This window comes from Plodia interpunctella, chromosome 10 (genome assembly GCF_027563975.2).
Source record: "Plodia interpunctella isolate USDA-ARS_2022_Savannah chromosome 10, ilPloInte3.2, whole genome shotgun sequence".
Lineage (NCBI taxonomy): Eukaryota > Metazoa > Arthropoda > Insecta > Lepidoptera > Pyralidae > Plodia > Plodia interpunctella.
Genome location: NC_071303.1, coordinates 5,450,106 through 5,474,570, shown reverse-complemented (window position 1 = coordinate 5,474,570; position 24,465 = coordinate 5,450,106). Strand labels below are relative to the sequence as shown.

At 35.7% G+C, this 24,465-nt stretch overlaps 5 protein-coding genes across 7 annotated transcripts; 3 read left to right on the top strand and 2 right to left on the bottom strand.

Moving 5' to 3' along the window:
* The first annotated feature begins 576 nt into the window (after window positions 1–576).
* LOC128673141 (cytochrome b-c1 complex subunit 2, mitochondrial) lies at window positions 577–4,779 on the top strand. Its single transcript, XM_053750779.1, has 10 exons — window positions 577–737; window positions 879–1,009; window positions 1,132–1,306; window positions 1,635–1,766; window positions 2,085–2,255; window positions 2,500–2,594; window positions 2,838–2,935; window positions 3,072–3,235; window positions 3,626–3,847; window positions 4,574–4,779. Exons 1-10 carry the CDS (start codon window positions 693–695, stop codon window positions 4,655–4,657), a joined length of 1,317 nt encoding a protein of 438 aa, XP_053606754.1. The 5' UTR covers window positions 577–692; the 3' UTR covers window positions 4,658–4,779.
* A 723-nt stretch (window positions 4,780–5,502) lies between these two features.
* Trmt112 (tRNA methyltransferase subunit 11-2) lies at window positions 5,503–6,417 on the bottom strand. 2 transcript variants are annotated; one of them, XM_053750397.1, is made up of 2 exons: window positions 6,272–6,417; window positions 5,503–5,991 (listed from the first exon to the last, which is right to left on the bottom strand). In XM_053750397.1, the coding sequence occupies exon 2, from the start codon at window positions 5,905–5,907 to the stop codon at window positions 5,530–5,532; it is 378 nt and encodes a 125-aa protein (XP_053606372.1). In that variant the 5' UTR covers window positions 5,908–5,991; window positions 6,272–6,417; the 3' UTR covers window positions 5,503–5,529. The 2 variants fall into 2 exon arrangements, with proteins under 2 accessions (XP_053606372.1, XP_053606371.1); XM_053750396.1 differs by lacking the exon at window positions 6,272–6,417 and adding an exon at window positions 6,087–6,210.
* A 4,718-nt stretch (window positions 6,418–11,135) lies between these two features.
* LOC128673033 (DIS3-like exonuclease 2) lies at window positions 11,136–15,649 on the top strand. Its single transcript, XM_053750616.1, has 3 exons — window positions 11,136–13,831; window positions 14,178–14,436; window positions 14,729–15,649. Exons 1-3 carry the CDS (start codon window positions 11,328–11,330, stop codon window positions 14,921–14,923), a joined length of 2,958 nt encoding a protein of 985 aa, XP_053606591.1. The 5' UTR covers window positions 11,136–11,327; the 3' UTR covers window positions 14,924–15,649.
* A 1,271-nt stretch (window positions 15,650–16,920) lies between these two features.
* On the top strand, window positions 16,921–19,153 carry LOC128673032 (E3 ubiquitin-protein ligase FANCL-like). Its single transcript, XM_053750615.2, has 4 exons — window positions 16,921–17,844; window positions 18,115–18,273; window positions 18,620–18,825; window positions 19,040–19,153. Exons 1-4 carry the CDS (start codon window positions 17,337–17,339, stop codon window positions 19,136–19,138), a joined length of 972 nt encoding a protein of 323 aa, XP_053606590.1. The 5' UTR covers window positions 16,921–17,336; the 3' UTR covers window positions 19,139–19,153.
* A 1,710-nt stretch (window positions 19,154–20,863) lies between these two features.
* Window positions 20,864–23,639, bottom strand: LOC128673030 (COP9 signalosome complex subunit 1-like). Of its 2 annotated transcripts, none has more exons than XM_053750614.1 (4): window positions 23,485–23,639; window positions 23,270–23,347; window positions 21,812–23,158; window positions 20,864–21,556 (listed from the first exon to the last, which is right to left on the bottom strand). In XM_053750614.1, exons 2-4 carry the CDS (start codon window positions 23,279–23,281, stop codon window positions 21,461–21,463), a joined length of 1,455 nt encoding a protein of 484 aa, XP_053606589.1. In that variant the 5' UTR covers window positions 23,282–23,347; window positions 23,485–23,639; the 3' UTR covers window positions 20,864–21,460. The 2 variants fall into 2 exon arrangements, with proteins under 2 accessions (XP_053606589.1, XP_053606588.1); XM_053750613.2 differs by having other exon boundaries at window positions 23,430–23,559.
* Between the last annotated feature and the right edge of the window lie 826 nt (window positions 23,640–24,465).

Below are 24,465 nucleotides of genomic sequence, written 5' to 3'. Positions count from 1 at the left end.
AGAGATGCGAATGCTGAGATGGAAGTGCGGGGTAACTAGATTAGACAAAATAAGGAATGAGTATGTAATAGGAAGTATGAAAGTAGCACCAGTTAAAGAGAAATTACATAGTTATGGTTAGGCTGGTACGGACATATTTTAAGAAGAGATGAAAATCACGTCACTCAAAGGGCATTAAAGATGGAAGTAAAGGGTTCCAGGAAAAGAGGAAGACCTAAGAAGAAATGAATGGAGTGTGTCAAGGATAGTATGAACAGGAAAGGAGTATTAATGGATATGGCAAATGACAGAACAAAATGGAAGGAACTTACATACTGTGCCGACCCCACATGAGTGGGATAATGTCAAGAAGAAGAAGAAGAAGTCCGTGGTATGGACTAAAAGCATGAAATTAGTTGGTACTCCGAGTACCTACTAATTCCATAACTAAAAGATACAAAAAACTTAGATTATGTGCTTTTTATTACATCATCAATGTAAAAGATGAAACTCCAGACGATGGCTGTATGAGCTTAGATCCCTTTGCCATTACATACGTATAAACTGAACAAAAAAAAAGCCTGTGATAGAGTAGAGGTACTTAGTAGGTGGAATGAAAGATTTAGTTTGTCTATGCTCGGGCTCCTGTCTTGTCTAGTCTATGTTTATTGGATTTCCGAAGAATTTTGAGAAAAATATTGAAAATTAAAAAAATGGCAACGAAATCACTTACAAATTCCTTTATTCGACATGTTGTGGTAAATAATTTAGTCATAACTATTACAGCAACCTGTTAAACTAAGGCAAAGTCGTAGATAAACCTAACCTTTTTTTCTGTCAAACCCCTGTTATGTAAAACTTTAATATTTTCATATTTCAAATGCTTAATATGTTTTTAGAGAAGGAGTTACGCTCAGGCAGCGCCTTCAGCAAAGAGCGATACTATTCAAACCAGTGTTTTGCCGAACAAGACGTATATAGCGGCAGTTGACACCAACTCTCCTGTGGCCAGAGTCACTATAGCATTCAAGTAAGTTATTCTTTTTCTTTTTTGTAGCATAAATTAATTTCATCATTTCCTATTAGGCTTGCCGCCGTCATCGTTGTGAACAGCCTAAATGGTATATTAATAAAAACAACAAATTTTTTCAGGGCTGGTTCACGTTATGAGCCACAAACAGATTTGGGAATTTCCCATGTCCTCCGCTCGGCTGCCGGTCTCACTACTGGATGTGCAAGCAGCTTCATTATTGCTCGCAAACTAGCACAAATTGGCGCCTCGGTCAATGCATCAGGAGACCGTGAATTTATTTACTATACCCTTGAGGTTAGTAAGCATTTAAAGCTTATTCTTACATAAAAATACAATATAACAAATTTGTATGGTGTGACTCGTTTTACCTGAGCGAAGCTGGGATGGGCTGCTAGTTAAAAAATATAAATGTGTAATTATTACTTACTAGTTAGAATTTAATTATCACAAAAATTTTAATTGTGTACAATTTAATAATAAATAGAAAATTAGCAACATCATTAACTTGAAAGTCATCAAGGCTGCAATCTATATGAAAACATGATATAAAAAACTACAGACCCTGCTGTAAAGAGACCCTTTGATTTAAACATATTTTGTTAACATTCTTCTAATGTTTCAGGCAACACAAGACAACCTTCAGGAAGCAGTGGAGGTTCTTGCTAATCTGGTCTCCCTGCAGGAGTTCAGGCCCTGGGAGCTAAGTGACAATGTACCTCGCCTTAAATATGAACTGGCTGCACTGTACCCTCAAGTATGTATTTTCTATACATGTAATCCTTATTACTTAAATGTTGGAGGACTTTGGAAGCCTATGTATTTTTTGACAAGTCTTCTAAAGTTAGGTTTTAAATACAAAATAAGCATTAACTTCAATAAATGATTTTATCATTGAGCTGACCAACAAATAACAACTGGAAATAACTCTTATATTATTAATACAACTCTTTTTCTATATCAATTTGCTATTATACCAACTGTGAGTGTGGTGGTTATTGATGAACTAACACAATATTATGTAAATTAAAAACATTTGATTCTATTTGCAACAAACATTTAATTTATTTCACAGGTTCGTGCAGTTGACCTCCTACACAAAGCTGCCTATCGCCATGGACTTGGAAACTCCTTGTTCATATCACCAAACAGGATTGGCAAGATATCATCAGAGTCTCTCCTTCACTATGCCGGATCTAATCTGACCCCCACCCGTTGTGCTGTGGTTGTTGTCGGAGATAATCAGGTAAATGTCATGGCATTTACTGAAAAACAAAAATTAATATACTGGAAAATATTTTATGATAATAAACGATTGTGTATAATTTGGTGATAATTTATAAACAAATAAGTTGTATGGTGCAAATTTAGAAAACTAATAATTATCAAGTTCCTTATTATATTCATTCTTAACCATAAAAATAACAGATTTTTTATTTTAGAAACCATGAGAAGTGCATCTGGCATAATTGGCATTTTCTTTTTTTCAGGATAGAGCATCTTTGATTGCTCAATGCCTTCAACTCACTGGCTCTGGAGAAGAGGCGCCTAAAGAGCCCAGCAAGTACTATGGTGGGGAATTGAGGTCTGTTTTTTTTTGTCATATAGTTGCCCAAATATTATCCTTATATAATAAAAAAAGAAGAAGACTTAAGAAAAATAAGACTTTAACAATGTAGGCAGGAGGGAGAAGAAGTTTCCCATTTCTGAACTCTTTCTTTCAATCCCAAACTAGTATATTAAAATCTTTTCAGCTGCCTAAGTCAAAAGTAAAAAATATATTTTCTCATAAACAGTTACAATCATAATATTGATATGATAATTTTAGGAAGGAGATGGGGGGCGACCTGGCTCACGTTGCGATAGCGCTACAGGGGGCGCCGGCCGGTTCGCCGCAGTCGCTGGCTTTGGCGGTTGCAGCTAAAGGTTACTATTGAATAACTAGTTGTTGCTCGCAGCTCTGCCCGCGATATTCGCGTTTCTGCGGCGTCTAACTATTAACTGTCTAACTAAACCACATCCGCAAAAAATTCACTTTCTATTTTTTTTTTTTGTTTCCCAGCTCTCGGCAATGGTCCGGTGACGAAGTGGGGGGCAGACAACTCTGCATTGGCGAAATGTATCGGCAACATCGGCCCGTTCGCCGCCGCCGGCTTCAACGTGTCGTACAGCGACACCGGCCTCTTCGGCGCTGTGCTCACCGTGCCCAAGGATGAAGCCAACTGTGTAAGTTATTAGGTTTCTATGACACATTTTCTTAAATAGCTACAAGTGTCTCACTGCTGGGCAAAAGCCTCCCCACTCTCCATGTATCCCTGTCTCTGATCTTTTCCATCTATCCAACTATGACACATAGTATTAGAAAAACGCCAAAACACAACGCAGTGAACGGCCAGGTATTCTCTGCGTTGTGTTTTGGCGTTTTTGTCGTCAGGGATGTGTTGATAACTAGTGATGTCGAAGGCCATGGAAGTGAAGGAGTAAAACCCCTTCCACACGATACAATCTGATTGCCCAATTTGATTTGAAAGTAACATTAAATTATCGGGTTTTTGGATTAAATGATTATTTTAAAACACTTTAATTGATTGTATCAAACATCTTGGTATGCTACAGGCCGTGAAAGCAGTAGCGAACGTGCTGAAGAAGGGCTGCCTGCCGTCGGAGGCGGTGCGCGCGGGCCGCAACCAGCTCAAGCTGCAGCTGCTGAGCGAGGCCGAGGCCGGCGCCTCGCTGGCCGAGGGCTTCGCCGCGCAGGCGCTCTACACCGGCACGGTGCTGCCGCCTGCAGTGCTCGCCGCGCAAATCGACACCATCGACGACGCCACCGTCAACAAGGTCGGCTCATTATGTACAAACCGCAGCCTATGTGCCTGTTTCAACACTTCCTAATTAACTCAGATCAAAGCCAATTTATCGTGTCTAATTTTTAACTATATAGTATTTTTAAAATGCTACTAGAAACTGGCATTTCAGAACGACCACTACTAAGAAGAAATGCCGAAAGAAACTCATTTAAACAGCGTTCGTCCCTGTCATTCCAGAAGTTTTTTAACCGACTTCCAAAAAAGGAGGAGGTTATTACATATTTTTTTCTAGAATTAGGGCTTACTATTGTTGTTTTTTTACATATTTTTTTTTCTAATAAAATAACAAAGTACATGGTAAAAAGTATATAAAAAACGTATATTGTAATCTGACAAATAAAATTGCTATATAAATCTAGCTCCATTCGGCAGCTTACAGTAACACTTGTCTAGATCAAGGATGTTACGAATGTCATATTTTCGACATTCGCGAATGCGAATGTTGGCAATGTTTGTGTACCTTAGTTGTACCTGTAGCGCCATCTGTGGTGAGCTTTGCGTAATATGCCCTATTGCAATATAGTACTCAAGTTTAGTATTCAAATTTTAATAGTGGCAAATTATATTTAATAATAAGTAATTTGAGACCCCGCCCACAGCATCCACTGACTTGCACAGATTCGCATAATTTTTGTATCGTTTGATGCGAATGTTTAAAATGAAAATATCGTAACAATGCATATATTCGTATTTTCAGGTGATGGCCTCAGCAGCACAAACCAAGCTGTCCATGGGCGCCGCCGGTAACCTTGCATTTGTACCATACGCAGACGAAATTTAAATCATTGAGTTACTTTTAGAATAATTTTATCACTTAGAAATCAGCTGCTGTAATGTAGTTAACATTATGCAGATTTTTATTTATTGTTGTAATCAAATAAAAGGTCATTCTTTGTTTTAATATTCATGTCACTTAATTCTATCCCATTCATTCCCCAAGGTTGAAAAAACTTGAAAAATTTCAAAATAACTAACTGCCCCAACTAACTGGATGGAGTACTGTTTTTTTTATTGAGAAATGTCTTGAGGGTGGCGTAGAAAAGAACTACTAGACAGAGTTTGATAATGCTTTTTTTATTGCGTAGCTATTAAGCCCAGGCGGCAAAAGGATAAAATCCATTTTGATAACTGGAACACCTGATCCACATTTCTTTTATTGATGTGATACACCATAAAGATAAGGCTGTGTTTCCACCAGAGATGTGTGAGGATGCATAGTGAGGGATGTGTTTTAAAGAACCAATAGAATCGCTTCATTTACCTAGCGGAGTGCCGCAAATGAGGATGTGCTAAGAGAGGCTAGGTAAATGAAGCAATTCTATTGGTTCATATTCTAAGACAGCTAAACTAAAACATAGAAAATGATATTGCAGTTGACCAGCCTCATTATCAAGCTGTTTTCTGTGAAAAGAAGCGTTTTCTGTGTGACAAATATCAAAGGTCTATAACAACTGATGTGGAGGTTGAGGTGGAACAATTTATTTTTAGAACTCAAATCATGACTACAATATTATACCTATCTTGCATAGATGCAAGTTTATCTCATCAATTGAAATATGGGTTCTTAATCTTAAACTTTTCAACAAGAATATTCAACTACCTGGATGATGTAAATAATACAAAATGTAAAGAAAAAATATGTTCTATAACAATTTATTGAACTTCAGCTTCTGTTAATAACATGTTCGGGATTCCTTTTGAAATAGGGAACTGTCGTCCTGATTCTGGGCAAGTAAGGTAGCCTTCTTCTATTTCAAGTTCTAAAAGGACTCTGTGAGCTTTCTTCAAAAAGTCTTCATCTTCTTCATATTTAGGTTCTATTGTTTTAGGGAGGCCTTCACTGTGACCTATACTATTTGCAGCACCCCACACAACATTCCAGTCTAACTTGGGTATAATTCTGGTTATAAACTCTGGATTAAAATCGACTTCAGTTACTTTTACATTAGTGGCGTTAATAGAAAGAGGATAACCAGTCATAACCCCTTTCAGACATTTAGAAGTTAGCATATTATGAGTTATAAGCTTCATTATTGATAAACTTATTTCGATAACCACAAAATCGGAAGTGATTATAACATGGTTGAGCTGAATGTTGTCAGCACGGTATTATATCTGCAATAAAGTAAAAGTATAAATCTTATAACAGAGATATAATTTAATAGGTAGGTACTACTGATAATATTCTAAAATGGAAATTAAATTATAACCACGGAAAAAAGAACGTAGATTGATTGAACTTTCGATTAAAACATTTAATTCATGCTTCTTTCTTGTAAAAGGGAAAATAACACTTTAACTTGTAGGTATCTTTGACGTTTAAATGACATCACATATTGTTTTAATAACCGGCAAGACCTTGGCTAGACTCACATATGTATATGTTTGTACCTACCCAACCCAACCAAACTTGACCAAGACAATACGGTGGATCACGGTACCAACAACGGTACGGTGGCCTGGGCAGCAAATCGAAGTACCTTTCACACAAGTATTGATACTTGGTCCTAGAATCGACCGATTGTGGACCGCAAAGAGTAAATTAATATAAGGGGGAAAGAGAGACATGTTGCGAGATATAAGCATGACAGTTTTGATGCGTGGCATACAGATGGCGCCAACGCCATCTGTATTTTCGAGAAGAGAGATAATTCTATCTTATCTATTCTATCTACTACAAACACGATTCTTTCTTTTAGGGTTTTCATCATTATCAGCCTTCTTCAGTGACCTCCTTATTAAAATAAAAAAACTGATTATAATATTTCATTTATTTTCTGTTTTTATAAATTTTATGTTTATTATAATATTTTTGCACCCTAATGCACATCGATGAGGCATAGTTGGTGCAAATTCGAAATAATTTCGAAAATTCACACAACAGCACAGCAAAATACCAATAAAAAGCGTCTTTATCGCACAAACACGCCAGAATTCTAGATAATTAATACAAAAACGTAGGTATAGATTCCTCAACTCGAATTTTGAAGTGAAAATATCTAAAATAGATGCCAGCGGTAGATTTTCGTGTGGCAAACAAGTTTTTAAAGGTAGGGGGATTTGCATGTAATGTTGCAACTTGTCAGACGTTTGAAAGAATAAAAAATTAAGGCACTGTACCATTATTCGAGGCCTAACAATAAAATAATTGAGAGTGGCTTGTCTATTTCCCTACTTCCGGTGCTAAAACGGCCATATATCTGTCTCTTTCGCACATTCCCACCACCATAACAGGTAGGTTTCGTTTGTGAATTTGAACGAAATATTCGTCATTGGCGTCTTATTTCCCGACACGCGCGGGCGTCCTAGTCGAACTAGAACGTCAATTTCCAAGTCACCTTCCGGTTTAGAAATTATTAATTTTATATAACGGCTACAAATAATGGAAGAGCAAATAGTGTTGGATAACCAGCAGGAAAACGAAAATAATATACGAAGGGCAAATAAAAGTGATCCTTCGGATAGTTCTTCCAGTTCCAGTTCGTCCTCCAGTAGTTCAGATGGGCGCAAACGCAACCGACGCAAGAAAAACAAACGCCGTCGAACGGGTCGTCTGCTGGAGAAATTAACCAAGCAGGTGAGAGAATTACGTAATATTGTACGTGATAACACCCATATTTATAGTTCCCACGGACCTGTATCAGATAACGAAATTAATGATAATGTTAACAGAGAGCTATATCTCGATACAGAACCAAGTAGTGACATCCCCCAAAATCCTGAATTTAATATTGATTTAGTGACTAACCTGAAGGAACCCTCTATTCCAAAGGCTCCTTCAGAGTACATTGAAATGTTAAATAATTTGCAACGATTTAATAGTACAGAATGGTCAAATGTACGCTTTGCTGAAGTACAGAAGAAATATAATCTTTCACCTGGCTTCGTTGAACTTGAAACCAACGAAGAAATTATGTCCAACGATAATAATGGCATGTTACCCTATGTCGAAAAAGCCTTTTCAGCTCTGACCTTTGCAGTTCTTAAGCAGCGAGAGATTTTGCAAGACGAATTACGGAAATTTCTGGCATGGTCACAGCACAGCTAGCCCAAATTGTGACGAAATAAATGACAAAATAAACAACATGTTTATCAACGGCGAATTTCACACCATTTCGAATGATATTTTATAAATGGTCTGCGGCCATAGGGCAGACATTGTTCAACAACGTTGTGAGTCAATATTGTCATCGGTTAAAGAACCCTTAACGAAAAGTGCCTTAAGGAAAGTACCTCCCAAATGCCAGAATTTATTTGAACCAGTGTCGTTTAACGCAACTTTAGAAAAAGCTGGTGGTGTCAAAAAGTCCTTTTGGCCAAACGCAAAACGGGGAAATGAATCTGCTGCGCAAGCAGGATCTAGTAAATCATCCAACCGTCCCGCGCAGGGACGGGGTAGTGCAAGGACACCTGCGCAAGGTGTACCGTCAAGCCGTAAAGCGAACAAGCCTGCGCAAGGCTGTTGCCATTTGTTTACGGATCATTCTTATACTGCCCCTTGTTGTTCTACGCAAGAACACAATAAATGGGACACCTCTTACAAAGACGAGCTCCCGCATACCCGCTATCGTCCCTTTCGAAGAAATAAAGAGAGTCCCATGCCTCGCTACGAGGGTAAGTCAACAAGAACCTCAAATAAACGATCTGCATCACCAGCACGAGGCAGAGGATCTGGAAATAAGCGGCGACGTTTCTGACTCGCACAGACAATTCCATGCCGGTCAACTAAGGCATTATTATTGGCGTTGGAAGAAATTAAATGCACCAGAGCATATTTTAAAAATAATTTTAGGGTATCGCATACCTTTCATAACCAAACCACCGTTAGTGCCTATTCGGTTGAGAGGCGACCCAAATCAGACCTCACCAGACATGACCCAAGCGATAATTCAAATGAAAAACGAAGGAGTTCTAGAACCGAAATGACTCCGGGTTTCGTATCGTCCATGTTTCTGACACCAAAAGGAGACGGCTCTCTCAGACCGATTTTCAATCTGAAGGGACTAAGTCAGTACGTGTGTGTAAGCAAATTTCACCTGATCAACATGTTCCATATTTGCGATTTTCTACAAGAAAACGACTGGCTGGTGAAAATAGACTTATCCCAGGCCTATTTTCACATATCCATAGCCAAGACTCACAGATGCTTCCTCCGGCTAATACACAAAGGTCAAATCTATCAGATGACTTGCCTGCCTTTCGGACTGAGCTCTGCACCCCAAATTTTTGCGACAATAACCAACTGGATTGCCCAAATCCTGAGGGAACAAGGAGTGAGACTCCTAGTTTACTTGGACGACTTTCTAATCGTCAATCAGAACCCCAGAATGTTAATAGCAGATATTCCGAAGGTGGTAGATCTGTTGCAATATTTGGGATGGTAAATCAATTTCAAGAAATCGATCCTGATCCCCCAGAAAGAAATCGAGTAGAATACCCAGGGGTATTCTATGGAACCCCTGGCAAAACTGCAAAATGCTTCCGGAACCCAAATGCCAAGCAGTAAGCAATAAACTGACCTCACTGCTTCACCGCAGGAAAGCGAGTTTGAAAGAACTCCAAAGTCTGTTAGGACTCCTAAACTTTTGCGAGCTTCGCAGTCTCAAGGAGGAAGTTGCATTATCGGTACGTACAAGAAACCACGAATTTAGCACTGAAAGCCCCACATCAGATCATTTCAACTACCCGAGAACGCCCTAAACGAGCTGAGATGGTGGTTGGTTGACAATTACCAAACCTCTTCTGTCATCCACCAACCTCAACCGACGCTCTACCTAACAACAGATGCTTCGAACCTAGGTTGAGGTGCTCGACTCAACGGGCAGTATCCAATTCAAATACGAAACTTAGCAGAAGTGCTAATAGATATGACTACAGGCTACCGAAAGTGTCCGAGATGGTATTCGAGATCTGGAAATGTGGGGCTGGACAGACTCCCTGACATCATGGATCAAAGGCAACTTTTAAGTTCAAGTTGGAGAGAATCTACTAAGAAACACTATAAACCAGCCTGGATCCGTTGGTGTAAATGAGCTACTGAACATAATGTCCCATACATTATGTTCAGTAGCCCATTTAATCAACCTACTGGCTCGGATTTAGCTAAGTTTTTGTCGGATCTTCACCTAAAAGAAGGTTTAGCATATAGTACAATTTTGGTACACAAGTCTGCTATTTCAACCTTATGTGACCCAGATATATCAGGTGCTCTAAGCTGACACAGTTTGGTCAGACAAGTGCTTAAGGCTATTTCTTTGGCTAACCCAAAAAGCAATAAAATACCCATTTGGGATGTAAATATTTTGATTAATTTTTTAGCAGTCAAAGAACTCAATCAAAACAGTGTGTACGATATGTTTCGACACACTGCCACACTATTGTTACTTTATTCAGGGAGGAGAGTTCATGACTTAACATTGCTCCGCATAGACCATGATCATTGCCTAATTCAACATGATCATGTCGACCTTTGGCCGGAATTTGGTTCTAAAACCGATTCGGCAAATTACCGACAATAAGGATGGAGGATAAACAAAGGCGCAGTGATTTGTGTAACAATTTATTTGTAACGTTACGTGGACAAATAAAAGGCGCTTCTCGTACAATTATTGGTACTTGGATCAAGTCTGTACTTAAAGATGCTGATATCGATGCCAGCCCTGGCAGCCTCAGACCAGCTATGGCTTCTCGAAACTGGTTAGATAATTTACCTATTGATGCTATATTATCCAAGGGTAATTGGCGCGATAACAAACACATCTCAATTATTTTATTGTTAGGCCTCGAATAACGGTACAGTGTCTTAATATAGACGTAAAACATCTATATTTATTAATAAAAAAAACGAGACCCTATTTATTATAATTTGGGATTTTTTCTACGTATTAATTTGTATTATATTATTTATTCCAACAGATATATTTTTTGGTAAATAGCTGGCAATGCATAGAAGTCTTCAAGTTAGGAAATACAGAATGCGTCTGTTTCTATGTCGAATGACAGGCGCCCACGAAGAAGTGTCACCCCCCTGGTGGAGAGATTCGACGTTAGGCACACTTACCTACCTAGGCATACTTATACCTTTCTTTCTTTACCTACCTACTTTTATTTTATTGACATTTCAATTTATACGATACGACATTGACTTTTGCATGACTTTTTTTGGTTTATTCCCTCGTTTCATTTAGGAGGCAAAGGGTACTCGCCCATACAGCCAGAACACATTTGCATGAATTAGGTATTGGCATATTTCGCACTGAGGGGATGTGGCATGGCATATTGACAGCTGGGAGAATATTTTTTGCAGGATTCAATTCATTTTGATTTGACTGCATATTTTGACTGACTGTGCTGTCCCTTCTTAACCCCATGGATTAACTCAAGTTATAATTAATTACATTCCCAGTCTCTAAATTTTCAGTTATTAATTATTTTATAAATGAATTGCTACCATGTCTACTGTGCCCGAAGTTTTATCGGATAGTAATGTTGCAGTCACAGGACCTTCTACATCCACGTCGCAAGTTTTGCCATTAACGAGTTCTGTGTTTAACGACAACCAACAAGCAGTTACTAATGCATCTAAACACCTTTCGAGCTCAGAGTTATCTTCGCACGAGGTGGACGATGTTACGAATAACCATACACCTACTCAAGGACTTACAAATTCCACAGCAACTGATATCTCAGCGCAGTGTAAAAGATTAAGCTTAAACGAAGTTAATGAATCGAACAGTCCAGGTAAAATTCCCGGACCAAAAAAGAAAAATGCAAAGAAAAAAGAAAAATTGAAACAGTTACAAATGCCTCCTACACAGAATACACAACATCAACAGGTTGAGTTCCTGACAAGTGCTGTTCAAGAATTTTTTAAGAGCCAAGTTTCTCCATTATATGCTCCTACCTGTAGTCGTTATTTAGAAAATATGTGTCATCACCCTCAATATAAGTACACAAATAGTCCAGTACAGTTAGCAGGAAGTGTGCCTACTACACCATTGTCTCATTGGGCCCAGATATCAGCATCTGGGAGTGTTCCAAATTCTCCATATGTTGCAAGAGAACCTATTACACCTAGGTACATCCAAAATGCTTTACAACATCCTTTGTTGAGTCAGTCTTTTTCTGAAAGTCGTGATAATTCTTTCCAGTATGACTTAGCAAAGCAGAATGTTTTAAGAAATGTATTACCAATGCAAAATGTTAATCTGAAAAATATACAAACAGAAGGAGGAACCAAAAAATCTCCAAAACATAAGAACAAGAAGAAGGAACAATCTAAGGAGGAAGATAAAAAGTTTGACTCTTATTTATCTATTAATGAAGTTGAATTTGGTTTAAAAAAGGCAAGTTTTGTGGAAGGGTTTATAAGAATTAATCCAAAGCAGTTCCAACATGCATATGTTTCCAGTACTGACCGCAGTGAACAAGATGTCCTAATAGATGGATTAAAGCATCGTAATCGTGCATTGGAGGGTGACCTTGTTGTGGTTCAGATACTAGATGATGTACCTTCTAACAATGGGCAGGATATGCAGAAAAGGGGGAAAGTTGTTTACATCAAGGAAAAAGTACACAGAAGGACTTGTATAGGTCATTTGAAATTAATGGCAGATCGAAATAGGCAAAAAGCTTTGTTTGTGCCTCGAGATCATCGGATGCCCAGGCTCAATATACCATTTACCAGCTGGCCTGACAACTTTTATAAAGAACATAGAAGTTATGAAAATACACTTTTTTTAGCCAAAATTATTGATTGGTCAGACACTAGATTTGCTTTAGGAAAAATTATATGTAACATTGGACAATCAGGTGATATGGTATCTGAAACAAAAGCAATACTTGCTCAAAATGATTTAGATATAACACCTTTTGGGCCGGAAATTAGACACTTATTTCCTCGCCTTGACTATGTGATTCCAGAAGAAGAATTAAAGATCAGAGAAGATTGCCGATCTCTTTGTATATTTAGCATCGATCCATCAAACTGTCGTGACATTGATGATGCAGTTTCATGTTGCAAACTTGAAAATGGTAATTATGAGATAGGGGTCCACATTTCTGATGTAGCCCATTTTTTAACAGAAAATACGATTTTAGATGAAAAAGTGGCCATGAAAGCTACAACAATTTACTTGGTAGAAAAGGCTTACCACATGTTGCCAGATGAGCTATGCATGTTGTGTTCTCTGTTTCCTGGTGTTGACAAGTTAGCATTTTCTGTGTTTTGGGAGATAACTGAAAATGCTGAAGTCTTAAGGCATAGATTTTCTAAGACAGTCATTCATTCATGCTGTCAGTTGGCATATGATCATGCACAAGCTATTTTGGAAGATAGACAAGATTCAGAGGATACATTTCCTGAAACATATAATGGATATAAATATGATGATATCTATAAATCAATCAAGATTTTAGGTAAAATTTCTTCAATTTTGCGAAGAAATAGATTTAATAGTGGAGCTTTAAGGATTGATCAGCCAAAGGTTACATTTCATCTAAATGCTGTTAATGGACTGCCAGAGAACTTTTGGATTTATGACAGTAAAGAAAGTCATCAGCTTATAGAAGAATTCATGTTGCTTGCAAATATGACTGTTGCTAAACGAATAAAGGATGATCATCCTGACTTAGCTTTCCTGAGATGTCATCCACCACCTAGCCTTTACATGATGAAACAGTTGGCTAAAGCTCTGAAACCTATGGGAATTAATTTGGATATCACTTCAGCTGGAGACCTACATAGATCATTGTTGCCATATGTTGGCCCAGATAGCTCAGATAAAGGCAGGGCCATGGTTTTGAATATGTTGTGTGCAAAGCCTATGACAAGAGCAAAGTATTTTTGTGCACATGGCTGTGACGATGATGATTTTCATCATTATGCCCTCAATGTTCCATTGTATACTCATTTCACAAGTCCTATAAGAAGATATGCTGATATAATGGTTCACAGGTAATCTATGTGTTTTTCTTTGTATACCTACTCGACATACTATCATGTCATTCAGAACATAATTACACATCCTTGCTATGCCTAAATCAGAATATGAGTATAATATTTTCTTTTCAAAAAAATATTAGGTCTGTTATAACTTTATTGTTTTGTTTTTCAGTAGAAAATTTTATTTACATTTTTTTTTAAAATTCTTACTCTATTATTATGTCTCTATCGCCTAATTTTGTTTTTATGTAAATATATTCAATGTACAGATAATGTACATATGTACAATTCATATATATGTATTGATAAGGAAGCAATAATTTATTTGATTTGATTACATATATAATTAATGTTTCAGATTATTGGCAGCTAGTTTGAACTATAGGGCAGTGCCTGCGTGGGAAGTGGATAAAGTGCGCATGGTGGCAGCACAATGTAACAAGCAAAAATATAATGCCAAAAAAGCTGGTGAAATGTCTACAGAGTTGTACACTTTGAAGTATATTGAAATGAATTCCCCTTATACGACTGAGGCTGTGGTAGTGGAGATTAGGGATAAATATATTGATGTTATTATTGTCGCAATGGGTTTGAACAGAAGACTTTTCTTTAATAATGTAAGTATCACTCACTTAATAAAATCTCTCTGCACATTAGCGCCGCCGTCACATTTTTATTTATTTATTTTTATTTCTTAAGGAAATATAAAAAAGATTTTGCTACTAAAAAAGCTTTATTATAAAATATTATAGTCATAGTTGATTAAATCGAAAATGGTGGCTACCAAAATCCATTAATTCAACTGTGACAATGTAAAGTATTATAGAATAAAATTTTCTAAAATAAACTTGATTCTATATTCGACCATAAAGAAATAGATATAGATTTACATTATTTTTTATATTTCAGGATTTCCCTGGTGTTTATGAGTGTATTAAAAACGATGCTGGGTCAAAATTGTCAAAAATGCAACTGACATGGAAAGCTACAGAAAGTTCACCTGAAATAAAACAGCTCATAGAAGTATTTTCTATTTTACATGTTGAATTATATAGAGATGATGACATGGTTAAAGTAGAAATCAAACTTGTCCGGCCTCAATAAAACTAATTTCATGCATGCTATTTTTATACTGAAGTTTATATTTGGTAGGCCCATTCTCGACGTGACATGAATGTATATAAATCTTGCATTTAACAAATCTACATAGAATGAAGCATAATATTATGTTTTGTGTTCTTTTAAGCTATGTAAGGTAATTGAGTGAAAATTTGTTTTAATTGTAATAGGATTTGTTCCTTGCATTTACTTGCCAGATTGTATGAATAGATTTTGTAGACAATTTTAATAGGACACTATTTTTGTTGTTATTGGTCATAATGACATAGTAATTTACTCATACAATATTCAATGAATTGATTTGTTTCTTTACATTAAGCAACAAAGGAGCATTTTAGTGACGATTTTTTACAATATTGAAAACATAATGTTATACATAATTGTTGTAATTTATACTTATATATTTTATAATTAACTTTACTGTAATAAAAATATGTTTTCAATATTTTAAAAATGATGAATTTTGTACAAAAGACGTATTTTTATTTATTGTTTGACTTAAAATTGTTATTAGTTATCTGATGTGATTGTAATAAAATGTTTGAGAATTAGGTTCATTTTGTGATGTGCATATTTTATACATTGCACCATTGTTTGTGTACGTAGTGGAATATCGACCAGTAATAAAACATACTGACATAAATAGTATAAGGTCAAGAGCTCAATCAAAGTATGCCCCAATGGCGAATAAATGCGTAAATGAAAAAAAAATGGTTTTATTTATATAACAGATTTTCAGAATGTTACCACACGCATATGAATAGCTGAATATCTAGGTCAACTATCGATAGACTATCGATTTTTGGCATGACTATTTCGCATCGCAGGCAAATACAACAAATGACAATAGGTAGGTAGGTAGCACGGAAATACATGTACTTTACGAAGTACATAGATAGGAACAATAACCAAAGAAATAGGTAGGTACCTACCTAGATACTACTAGGTACCTACCTACCTATTGGCAACTTTGATGACAAAGACGACGTCAATTTATTCTTAACCAGAAGGAATGCCTATTTCACACAGGGGCAGTACAGTCTGCTTCTATTTGAACGTAAATTATAGAACAGTACTGTGTGTTAATACCCCGTCTATTTTTTCGGTGCTGTTTGATTCCCCCACCACCTTTGTTCGTCTGTATTGTGGTTGGACTCGTGTGAGGGTGAATTTCGACTGTTTGAACGTGTAGCGTTTCATCGCATATTTTTTTGAATAAAAAATATATTTTTTAAATTAAACATTTATAAAATTAACATTGTACTAGTACTTTACTTATTTATAAAATAGGATAATTAAAATGAATTGTACGCTCGTGAAATTCACCCGTGAACGCAAGGGTTAGTTTGACTATCGATAGTTGACCTCGGAAATCATCTATAATATCGATATGCCTATATTGATAGTATCAATAGCTTAGTTTGGTACAATATACTACAATAGTATCGATTGTATTATTGCGTGTCGACATTATTTACGGAAACGATGCTATCGATACGATCAATACTATCGACACTATTGATACTATCGATAAATCTATCGACACTATTGCTTTTACACAATTATCGATAGATAGTGGACTACAGAGCGGCAACACTAGCAAGAGCAGTGCAGTGCAGTCGTAAGTCGTGCAGAGTAGGACAGTGATCGCGCGCGCCTGTTTTGATATTAAAAACAAGCAAATATTAATAAACAGTCAACATTTATTTATAAAAAGCAACAACACTTATATTTGGTATTGACAAGAGCCAAAATTAAATTTTAGCTTAGTATGTTTTAACTTTTTAATGAATAACCGGGTAAGATTTTCTACATATGCATACTGTGTATGTTTATTTATTTATTTTAACCAACATTTATGTAACTATTTAAACGTTCCATTAAATTAATATTAGAACTACGTATAAATTACAGACCTCTGTTTCCACAAAAATATTACTTTTATTACATTTTTAGGTACAACATGGAATTAGTAGGTATACTCCGTCGTGGGAGACGAAGTACTACTTTTCACATAGATTTTTAAGAGTCCCGTGCGCCTCATTTTTTATATCAGTCTGTGGTAGGTACCTAGGTCATGGAATTAGTAGGTACTACGTAGGTAGGTACAACCTACTAATTCCATGACATAAGTACGGAACTCGGCTGTCTGGTTGGCAGGAGTGGCAGGCAGGCAACATAAATATCTGAAACTAAAGTGAAGTGACTTGCGATTGCTTGCGATGTACCTAGTGGCGGGCTGGCGGGAAAGTAGAAATATTTTTTTGAGAAAAGATAGTACCTACTAGTACCTACCCTTGTTTATTTTTATACAAATCACGAACACAAAAAAGAAACAAAAACATTCAGTCACATTCATCACAATACGTGCAATAAGTGCAATTAATATCTACCTATCATGGATCAAGAAAAAATGATCCAAGAAATATTTGAAAGTGAGAAATATAAATCTCTACCCGCAGAGGTATCTTTACCAGCATTATTAAAAGATATAAATGCATTGTTACAATATAAAGTCGACAACATGGAATCTGTGTTGTTAGGCGTCGTTGACACTGATTTTTTGGATGAGGTCAGAAATAACCTGAATGATTTACTGCCGTTGTATTTTGGTAAAACCATAAGGGATTTAAAGTGCATTATTCAAGATGATACCTTCCGAGAACATGAACTTTATTTTCGTTATAATGGACCTAAAAAGTTATCAGTTAGTAAGATATCAATTCCTTATTCGCCACTTCAAGACCAAGTATTTAGTTCCATAAAAGACATTATTGTCACATTTAAGAAACATTTGAATACTTTGCTCAACTATTTTTATCAATTAGATCGCATAGATCGATTTTGTACTATAATGGAACCTAAAGAATTGAGTTTCAAACATGACCATAGGAGAATATTACTTGGTAGGTACCTATGTTAATGTTTTGCTAGTGTAATTTAATTTGGGTTGGTTTCAGAAAACAGAATCCTTGCCTGCTTTAATCAAAAGCTAACCTGTTGGTAGGTCAGGTGTTTTAGGATCACATGGTTGGTGACCTACACAAAGTTAGTGTTACAAACTTTATACAATGAAAACTAAAGTATGTGCCTCTAATGCAAGCCCTTAAAATTTCTATTTCATCTAGAGAAGGTCATGTATTAAACCCATCTAAAAAGTATACTTTTTTTTGTAGATGAGAGAACCTGGCTGCATATAGAGGTGACACCTGAAGGCCTTGGAACCAATATTCATCTTGTTGGACAAGGCAAGCAGTGGAATGAGAAGTTACAACAAGGATTGTTGGCTTGGGATCATGACAAGGATATAGTAGATAATATTATGGCTGTTTTTGGTAATGTATATTTCATATCATTATGTACCTACTAAGATCTCTAGGAAAAACGTTAGTCACATTAATATGGTGCATGAACAAGCGGACATATTCTTCTGTCCATTGAGTGTATTGAATAATTTACACCAAATGAATTTCTGAGTTGAACTAAATTGACCAATAGTACAACTCGCAAATTAATAATTACCTGACAAGAAAACTTTGAATTGTGAATAGAAATTATTTTGTACTACCATAGTCCTAAGTCTTCATCTTCCTCACTTCCCATTAGTATAGATTGAGCTCAAACTTACTCCAATGATAAAAAAAGAATTGCGATTGTAATTGTTCTTGTTGTATTTTTCAGATATAATGAACTTTCCTGCCTCAACTCTAAACAAAATTGTTAGCATAACACCAGTAGTACCCAAAAAGGCAGATGAACCTGTTGCAGATATCAAAGTTTGCAATATATGCCTCTGTGTGGAACTACCTGACATGTCAGGAATACCACAGCCTCTCTGCCAAAATATCCTATGTGGTATATACTTTCATAGAAATTGTTTATTTCAGGTATTATATTCTTTTTTATGTTAAATTTGTATATTCTTACTAATGTTTTACATGGACAAATGGATCTTCTGAACAGTTTTTGATTAGATTATCCATCCTTTTGGAATGAAGCCAAAGCCCCCATCAGTGTCTAGAACAAAAGAGGACACATTTGAGTTTTATTAATATTATAAAATATTATATACATATATAAATTATTATATTTTAATTTCAGTGGTTGGTGGCTTCTTCTGGTGGTCGAGCTCCAGCATTTGGTGTGGTTACTGGTAGCTGCCCGAGTTGTCTTCATTCTATCTCCTGTAGTGAAAAATAAAACTTTCTAAAGTTTTATCTTTTTTTATATTTATATTATTTTGTGAATTTGTTTTCAACTATTTCAATATCTCATGAACATGGGCCATGAAACCGGCCATACATCTTGGAGTGGTATGTCTACTTAATACGGCCCTTTCTTCGGCTTCGCTCGGGTAAAACCGTAATAAAAAAGTATGTTACTCCTGAAGGTTTTGTCTACAAATGTGCCAAATTTCATCAAAATCGGCCTAGTAGTTTTCGAGATTAATTACCGACAAAAATACAAGTCTTCTCCTTAGCGTCATGGCGCAAAATGTCCTTTCCTCACAATGTCCTTTCTCATGTGTTTTTCTCGAAATGTCCTTTTAAAAAAAAAACTATTTTAGTCTGTCGCTTATCTAAATTATCATCAAAAACACAGGCAAGTTATTTATTAAGTTTAAGAATGTTATAAATTAATGAATAATGAATTTATAAAATTTTATACAAATAAATAAAATTAAAATAACTGCATTAGTGTTATTTAAACCTGTTTCCAGTACCTAAATAATGTTTTTGTGAATTAAAGGAGGGAAATCTACGCGGGTGAACCCGCGGGCAAAAGCTATCGTCGTATAAAGGACATTTTGAGAAAGGACATTTTGAGAAAGGACATTTCGAAAAAGGACATTTCGAGAAAGGACATTACGAGAAAAGGACATTTTGCACCAAGACATTTATCCATGTAACTAAAAACAAATTGACAAATAATAATCAAATTGACTGGGTATTATGATTATGCTCGTCATCTGTTGGGCAGAATATGAGACATTGTTTTATGATAAAACAATGTCCCATATTCGGGAACTTATCTAATTACTTTTAGGTGACAGAAACGTATTGCTGTAAAACCGACTCCACGTAGTCTTGTCGCAATCGCAACTACCACGAATAAGCTTGCGTTGGGCCGCCGCCAGAGCCCCGCTGCATCGGAGCCGTAACATAAGCTTTGCCTGTTACTTACCTAGGTCTTTATTACTATATCATAAAAACGTGTTATTAAAAACAAAACAAACCCTAAAAACCCAAATTAACATAGGTACTTCTTATTATAACAAATATCTCAAATTATTGCCTAACACGACAATTCGTAGGTTGTATATTTGTAATTGATATATCTGTAATCATTTATTTGGCCCGGAATAGCTTGTCCATATTCAAAATGTCCGAGCATTATTAACAATTTTATAATTAATCACTTTTGGCCACGCCCTATTCTGTTAGTATACAATGTTTTTGTGTTAGCTAACACATTAACATATACATACAAGGACTTACTAGAGAAGAGGTTAGATACTTTGTATGTACAGTAATGATGAGAAACAGGTGAAGGCACATTTCTCATTTCTTTGGAGTAAAAACCCGATCCAAATATAAACATTAGATAATTAAAAATACAGTCATACAATGCAATGAAATAGACAAGTGACCGTTGTGTTTATTAGAATAGACACAATACATTTTGTTTTTATACCCCGTCAATTTATTCTTGACTATATACTTGACTATATTAGATGTATATGTTACGGCTAAACCTCGAAGTACAGATACAGCTGCACCCGAAATGATAAAAGCTAAACCTAGGTTTAGCCGCACTTCGACGTTTAGCTGTAATATATAAATATAGATTTCTGTCTTATTTAGGCGCTCATTTAGAATTAAAAATGGCCATAATAAATTCAAAGGTAATAATAAAAACAAATAATTATGCCTTTACTTTTTAATTAAAAATTACGTAGACATAATATTTTGTGGTTACATAGAATAATTCAGTATAAACAATTTTAAGAAGTAATGCTTGCACCAGCTGTTCAAATGTCTGTGATTGCTGTTAAACATTTCTCTTAAACAATGTCACCAGTGTACATTGACAATTGAATACCTAACATTCAACCCACTTGGGAATTGGGATTACTTTCAGCATTCTCTCAAAACAAAAAAGAAAAGCGGGTAGATTGGTACACAGTGTCTTCAAACCTGACAGCAATTTCACATGACAATTTAGGTATATACCATCAAATTGATAAATTTGATTTAACAGAGCTAATTACAAAATAATCGATAAAGTTAAATAATAGATAAAGTTGTTCGACATTCAGATTTTATGTATTTACTAAGCATCAACCACGGAATACAAACAACTGACACCATACTAATATACAGTGGATAAGCAATATGCTATTTTATTGCTAGTCGTTTTCAAAATTGTGATAATTTCATGTGTGCATATTAAATATGGTGACAGTCAAATACATTAAATTGTCATGCAAAAGAGTATGGGCTATCTTAAAATGTAAAGTCATCACAAAGGTAAATTATCGAAGGTTCGAGGGGTTAGGCTGGTGCTGGATCCAGGGGCTTCGCCACTCTGAGGGCCAGTATCGCGCCCACCGGCATTCTGAAAAAATTGGTAAACTTGTTCTATTATTTCATTTTCTTGATGAAGATATTGTGGACTCATTAGAGTTTAATATGAAATAAAAAAAGGAATTTTATAAAATTGGCATTATAACTACTTAGAATAGTTTCACATATATATTGTAAATGTTTACAATGTATTAGTAATAGTGTATATATAAAAAAAACTTTGAGTTTTGTTATGACTATTTATAGATAGCATGGATAGATAGTATTTTTATATTGTAGAACCTACCTTAACATGAATTTGATTTTTGAGCATTGCAGCACGCAAGATCAGCATGGATGTTCGTCGCTGGTATTCCTTGCCCATGGCAAGGCTTCTTTCGAATGTGGTGCTTCTCTGATCCACATCTTTAGCATACAATATTTTGTTGTGGGAATCAATCCGTGCTTGAATCTGACCATCAAGTATTAATTGCATCAGCTCATCTTCTAGAGCATTTACAGTGCGATTAAATGCCGCAGCCATCAGACGCATGTCGGCTGATAGATATGGACTGAAGTACTGAATCAATGCTCTGTTGCGAATTTGCATATAAAGAGAATTTAAATGAGGTGCTAAATACATATCTAATAGGAGATTATCCCTTATTTCATCCAGTAACCTTAGGCAGGAAGCATACTTAGATTCATAGAACTTAAAAATTATGTCACGTAACTGTGGCTCTAGTTCTAGAAATAATTTAAAAGAACTGCTAACTATGACTTGTTTTTGTAATTCTGAACGGTCAAAAGTTGCCAGTGCACAGAGGCCACCATAGATAGCAACATTGTTGCTGCTCAATAGCTCTGAATAATCACAATGATCAATACTTGCCGCTAGGAAGTGCTTGGCAGCAGATTTATACTTCTTTGTGGCTAGTTCAGCCAAACCCGCAGCACATTTTAAGCGGGTTAAGATTGACTGGTTTGAGTCCTTACCAGGTACTTCATTAAAGTCTGGTGTGCCTTCTGCCTTAGACACATAATTAAGAACATGTGCCCAATTTTGCAAATACACTGACACCTTAACTACATTGAGGCACATCATGATAATATGTTTACCACTTGTGCAGTAATCTCTGGCCCGAGAGTAGCATTTGAGAGCGCTTGTAAGATCTCCACAATCCAGGTAATGATCTCCTAAGTCATCATGACCTCTTCTAATGCTCTCCTTTATTGAATTTGTTTTGTAATTTTTAAGGTCTGTATCTAACTTTTCCAACTTAATGGCAGCCTTCTTAGTTTTAGATTCTACCCACATGGTGTCAAGCACAGGGATATCTTGTGATCCCATTTGAACTGCTACATCAGGCAAACCCGAAGATGCTACAGCTTCTGCTAGTTTCTTATGAAGGCTTTGGTACAGGCTTACATTGTATGTTGTCATGACGTATGAGATAGCCATTTTCAAAGCTTCCAACCTTAATGGAGGGCAGTGGTCTGCCACAAACATTAGCCTGTACAGTTTGGCAAAGCCAGTATATGACGCCGCGTATGTCTCCAAATCCAATGTAGGATTCTCAACGACGTAGCATTCTGTCTCATTGTTCTCATTATCCTCCAATGGAACGTCCACCTGCATGGGTTCTGCTGTATTCTGAAAAACAATGACACGACTTTTGACATTGTTCTCTTATTACTTATATACTTATACTGTAATACCTATCATTGTTAATTTAAAGGCAAAAGAACATATTAAAATACTCACCATTTCGAACATTTTACACCGTTTATTTGACTTAAAAACGAGAATATGCGAAATCCACTGTCAACGCAAGAAACCAACCTAAAACAAAGTAAATCATTATCTATACCTTCCAAGGAACTATTTCAATCTTACAATTTCTTGAACTTTAATATACACTCACACATTTAAAATAAATGATTCGATGGGAGTAAAAGCACTATTTAATAAGAAAATACCTTTATCACTACGTTTCTTTTTGGCAGCGGCATTTTTCTTTTGACGAGTTTTTTTTTTATTACATGTCTTTTCTTTTACTGGGAAAGGAAGCAAATTTTTAAGGCTTTGCGTTTTATTTTTCAGTAATTTTCTATCTATTCAATATTACCATGTACCTTCAAGTCCAATAAAATATTATTTTATGTATGTATGTAATGTACTATATAGTTTACTACCTATTTAAATTTTAATTATATTTTGGCGATAATGCTAAAATATGTAAACTTTCAACAAGTCAAACAAAACTTTATATTGTATTAGGGTTGCCAACATTTTAAAAAAATTTTATAATATAGTACGTATTAAAAAATACAGTATATTAAGAGGGAATAATAAAAAATATAAATTATAATTTTTTACTCATCGCTTTTTGAAACTAAGTATACATATTTTTATAAACTTATCTTTAGCTATTTTTTCCGGGTTCAATCATCATAAACCTTGTTATTCCTTTAACCGGTATTTAACCGGTTATCGCACCTTATTTGAAATTGACAGTAAGAGACAAAACATATTTTAGTGTTTCAAAATATAAACTTTGATCTATTACTTACATCATTATCTTTGTTTCACTCATACAACAAAGATAAATTAGTAACCCCCAAATACATTGAAGTTCTTATATCTGTGTACCTACCTACCATGCTACCATAGATAAAAAAAATATAATGGTGCCATGGATTTAGGTAGGTACTCCGTACAACGAAGTACTTATACTTCGTTGACGGAGTATCTACTGATTTTATGAATAATATGCAACATTGTTGTATATTTTCATAAACAAATGCTTACATAATGAAAGGATTAATAAAGTACTCTAAAATAAACGTTTTAATCGACATAGAAAAAGGCGGCAAAGCTTTTGTATGTGTACCTAACATACAGTGTTGTACTCTGGCGGGATAAATGTGCAGTAATACTCCCTATTACATTTATTTGCC

Coding starts and splice junctions, on each gene's coding strand:
- LOC128673141 (XM_053750779.1), top strand. CDS start 693: ATGGCAACGAAATCACTTACAAATTCCTTTATTCGACATGTTGTG. Junction 1,767..2,084: donor TGGCTGCACTGTACCCTCAA/GTATGTATTTTC, acceptor TTTATTTCACAG/GTTCGTGCAGTTGACCTCCT. Junction 2,936..3,071: donor TTTGGCGGTTGCAGCTAAAG/GTTACTATTGAA, acceptor TTTGTTTCCCAG/CTCTCGGCAATGGTCCGGTG.
- LOC128673030 (XM_053750614.1), bottom strand. Junction 21,557..21,811: donor AAAATCAAATTCATGTTAAG/GTAGGTTCTACA, acceptor CAATTTTTTCAG/AATGCCGGTGGGCGCGATAC.
- Trmt112 (XM_053750397.1), bottom strand. CDS start 5,907: ATGAAGCTTATAACTCATAATATGCTAACTTCTAAATGTCTGAAAGGG.
- LOC128673033 (XM_053750616.1), top strand. CDS start 11,328: ATGTCTACTGTGCCCGAAGTTTTATCGGATAGTAATGTTGCAGTCACA. Junction 13,832..14,177: donor GCTGATATAATGGTTCACAG/GTAATCTATGTG, acceptor TTAATGTTTCAG/ATTATTGGCAGCTAGTTTGA. Junction 14,437..14,728: donor GAAGACTTTTCTTTAATAAT/GTAAGTATCACT, acceptor TTTATATTTCAG/GATTTCCCTGGTGTTTATGA.
- LOC128673032 (XM_053750615.2), top strand. CDS start 17,337: ATGGATCAAGAAAAAATGATCCAAGAAATATTTGAAAGTGAGAAATAT. Junction 17,845..18,114: donor CCATAGGAGAATATTACTTG/GTAGGTACCTAT, acceptor TTTTTTTTGTAG/ATGAGAGAACCTGGCTGCAT. Junction 18,826..19,039: donor ATAGAAATTGTTTATTTCAG/GTATTATATTCT, acceptor TTTTAATTTCAG/TGGTTGGTGGCTTCTTCTGG.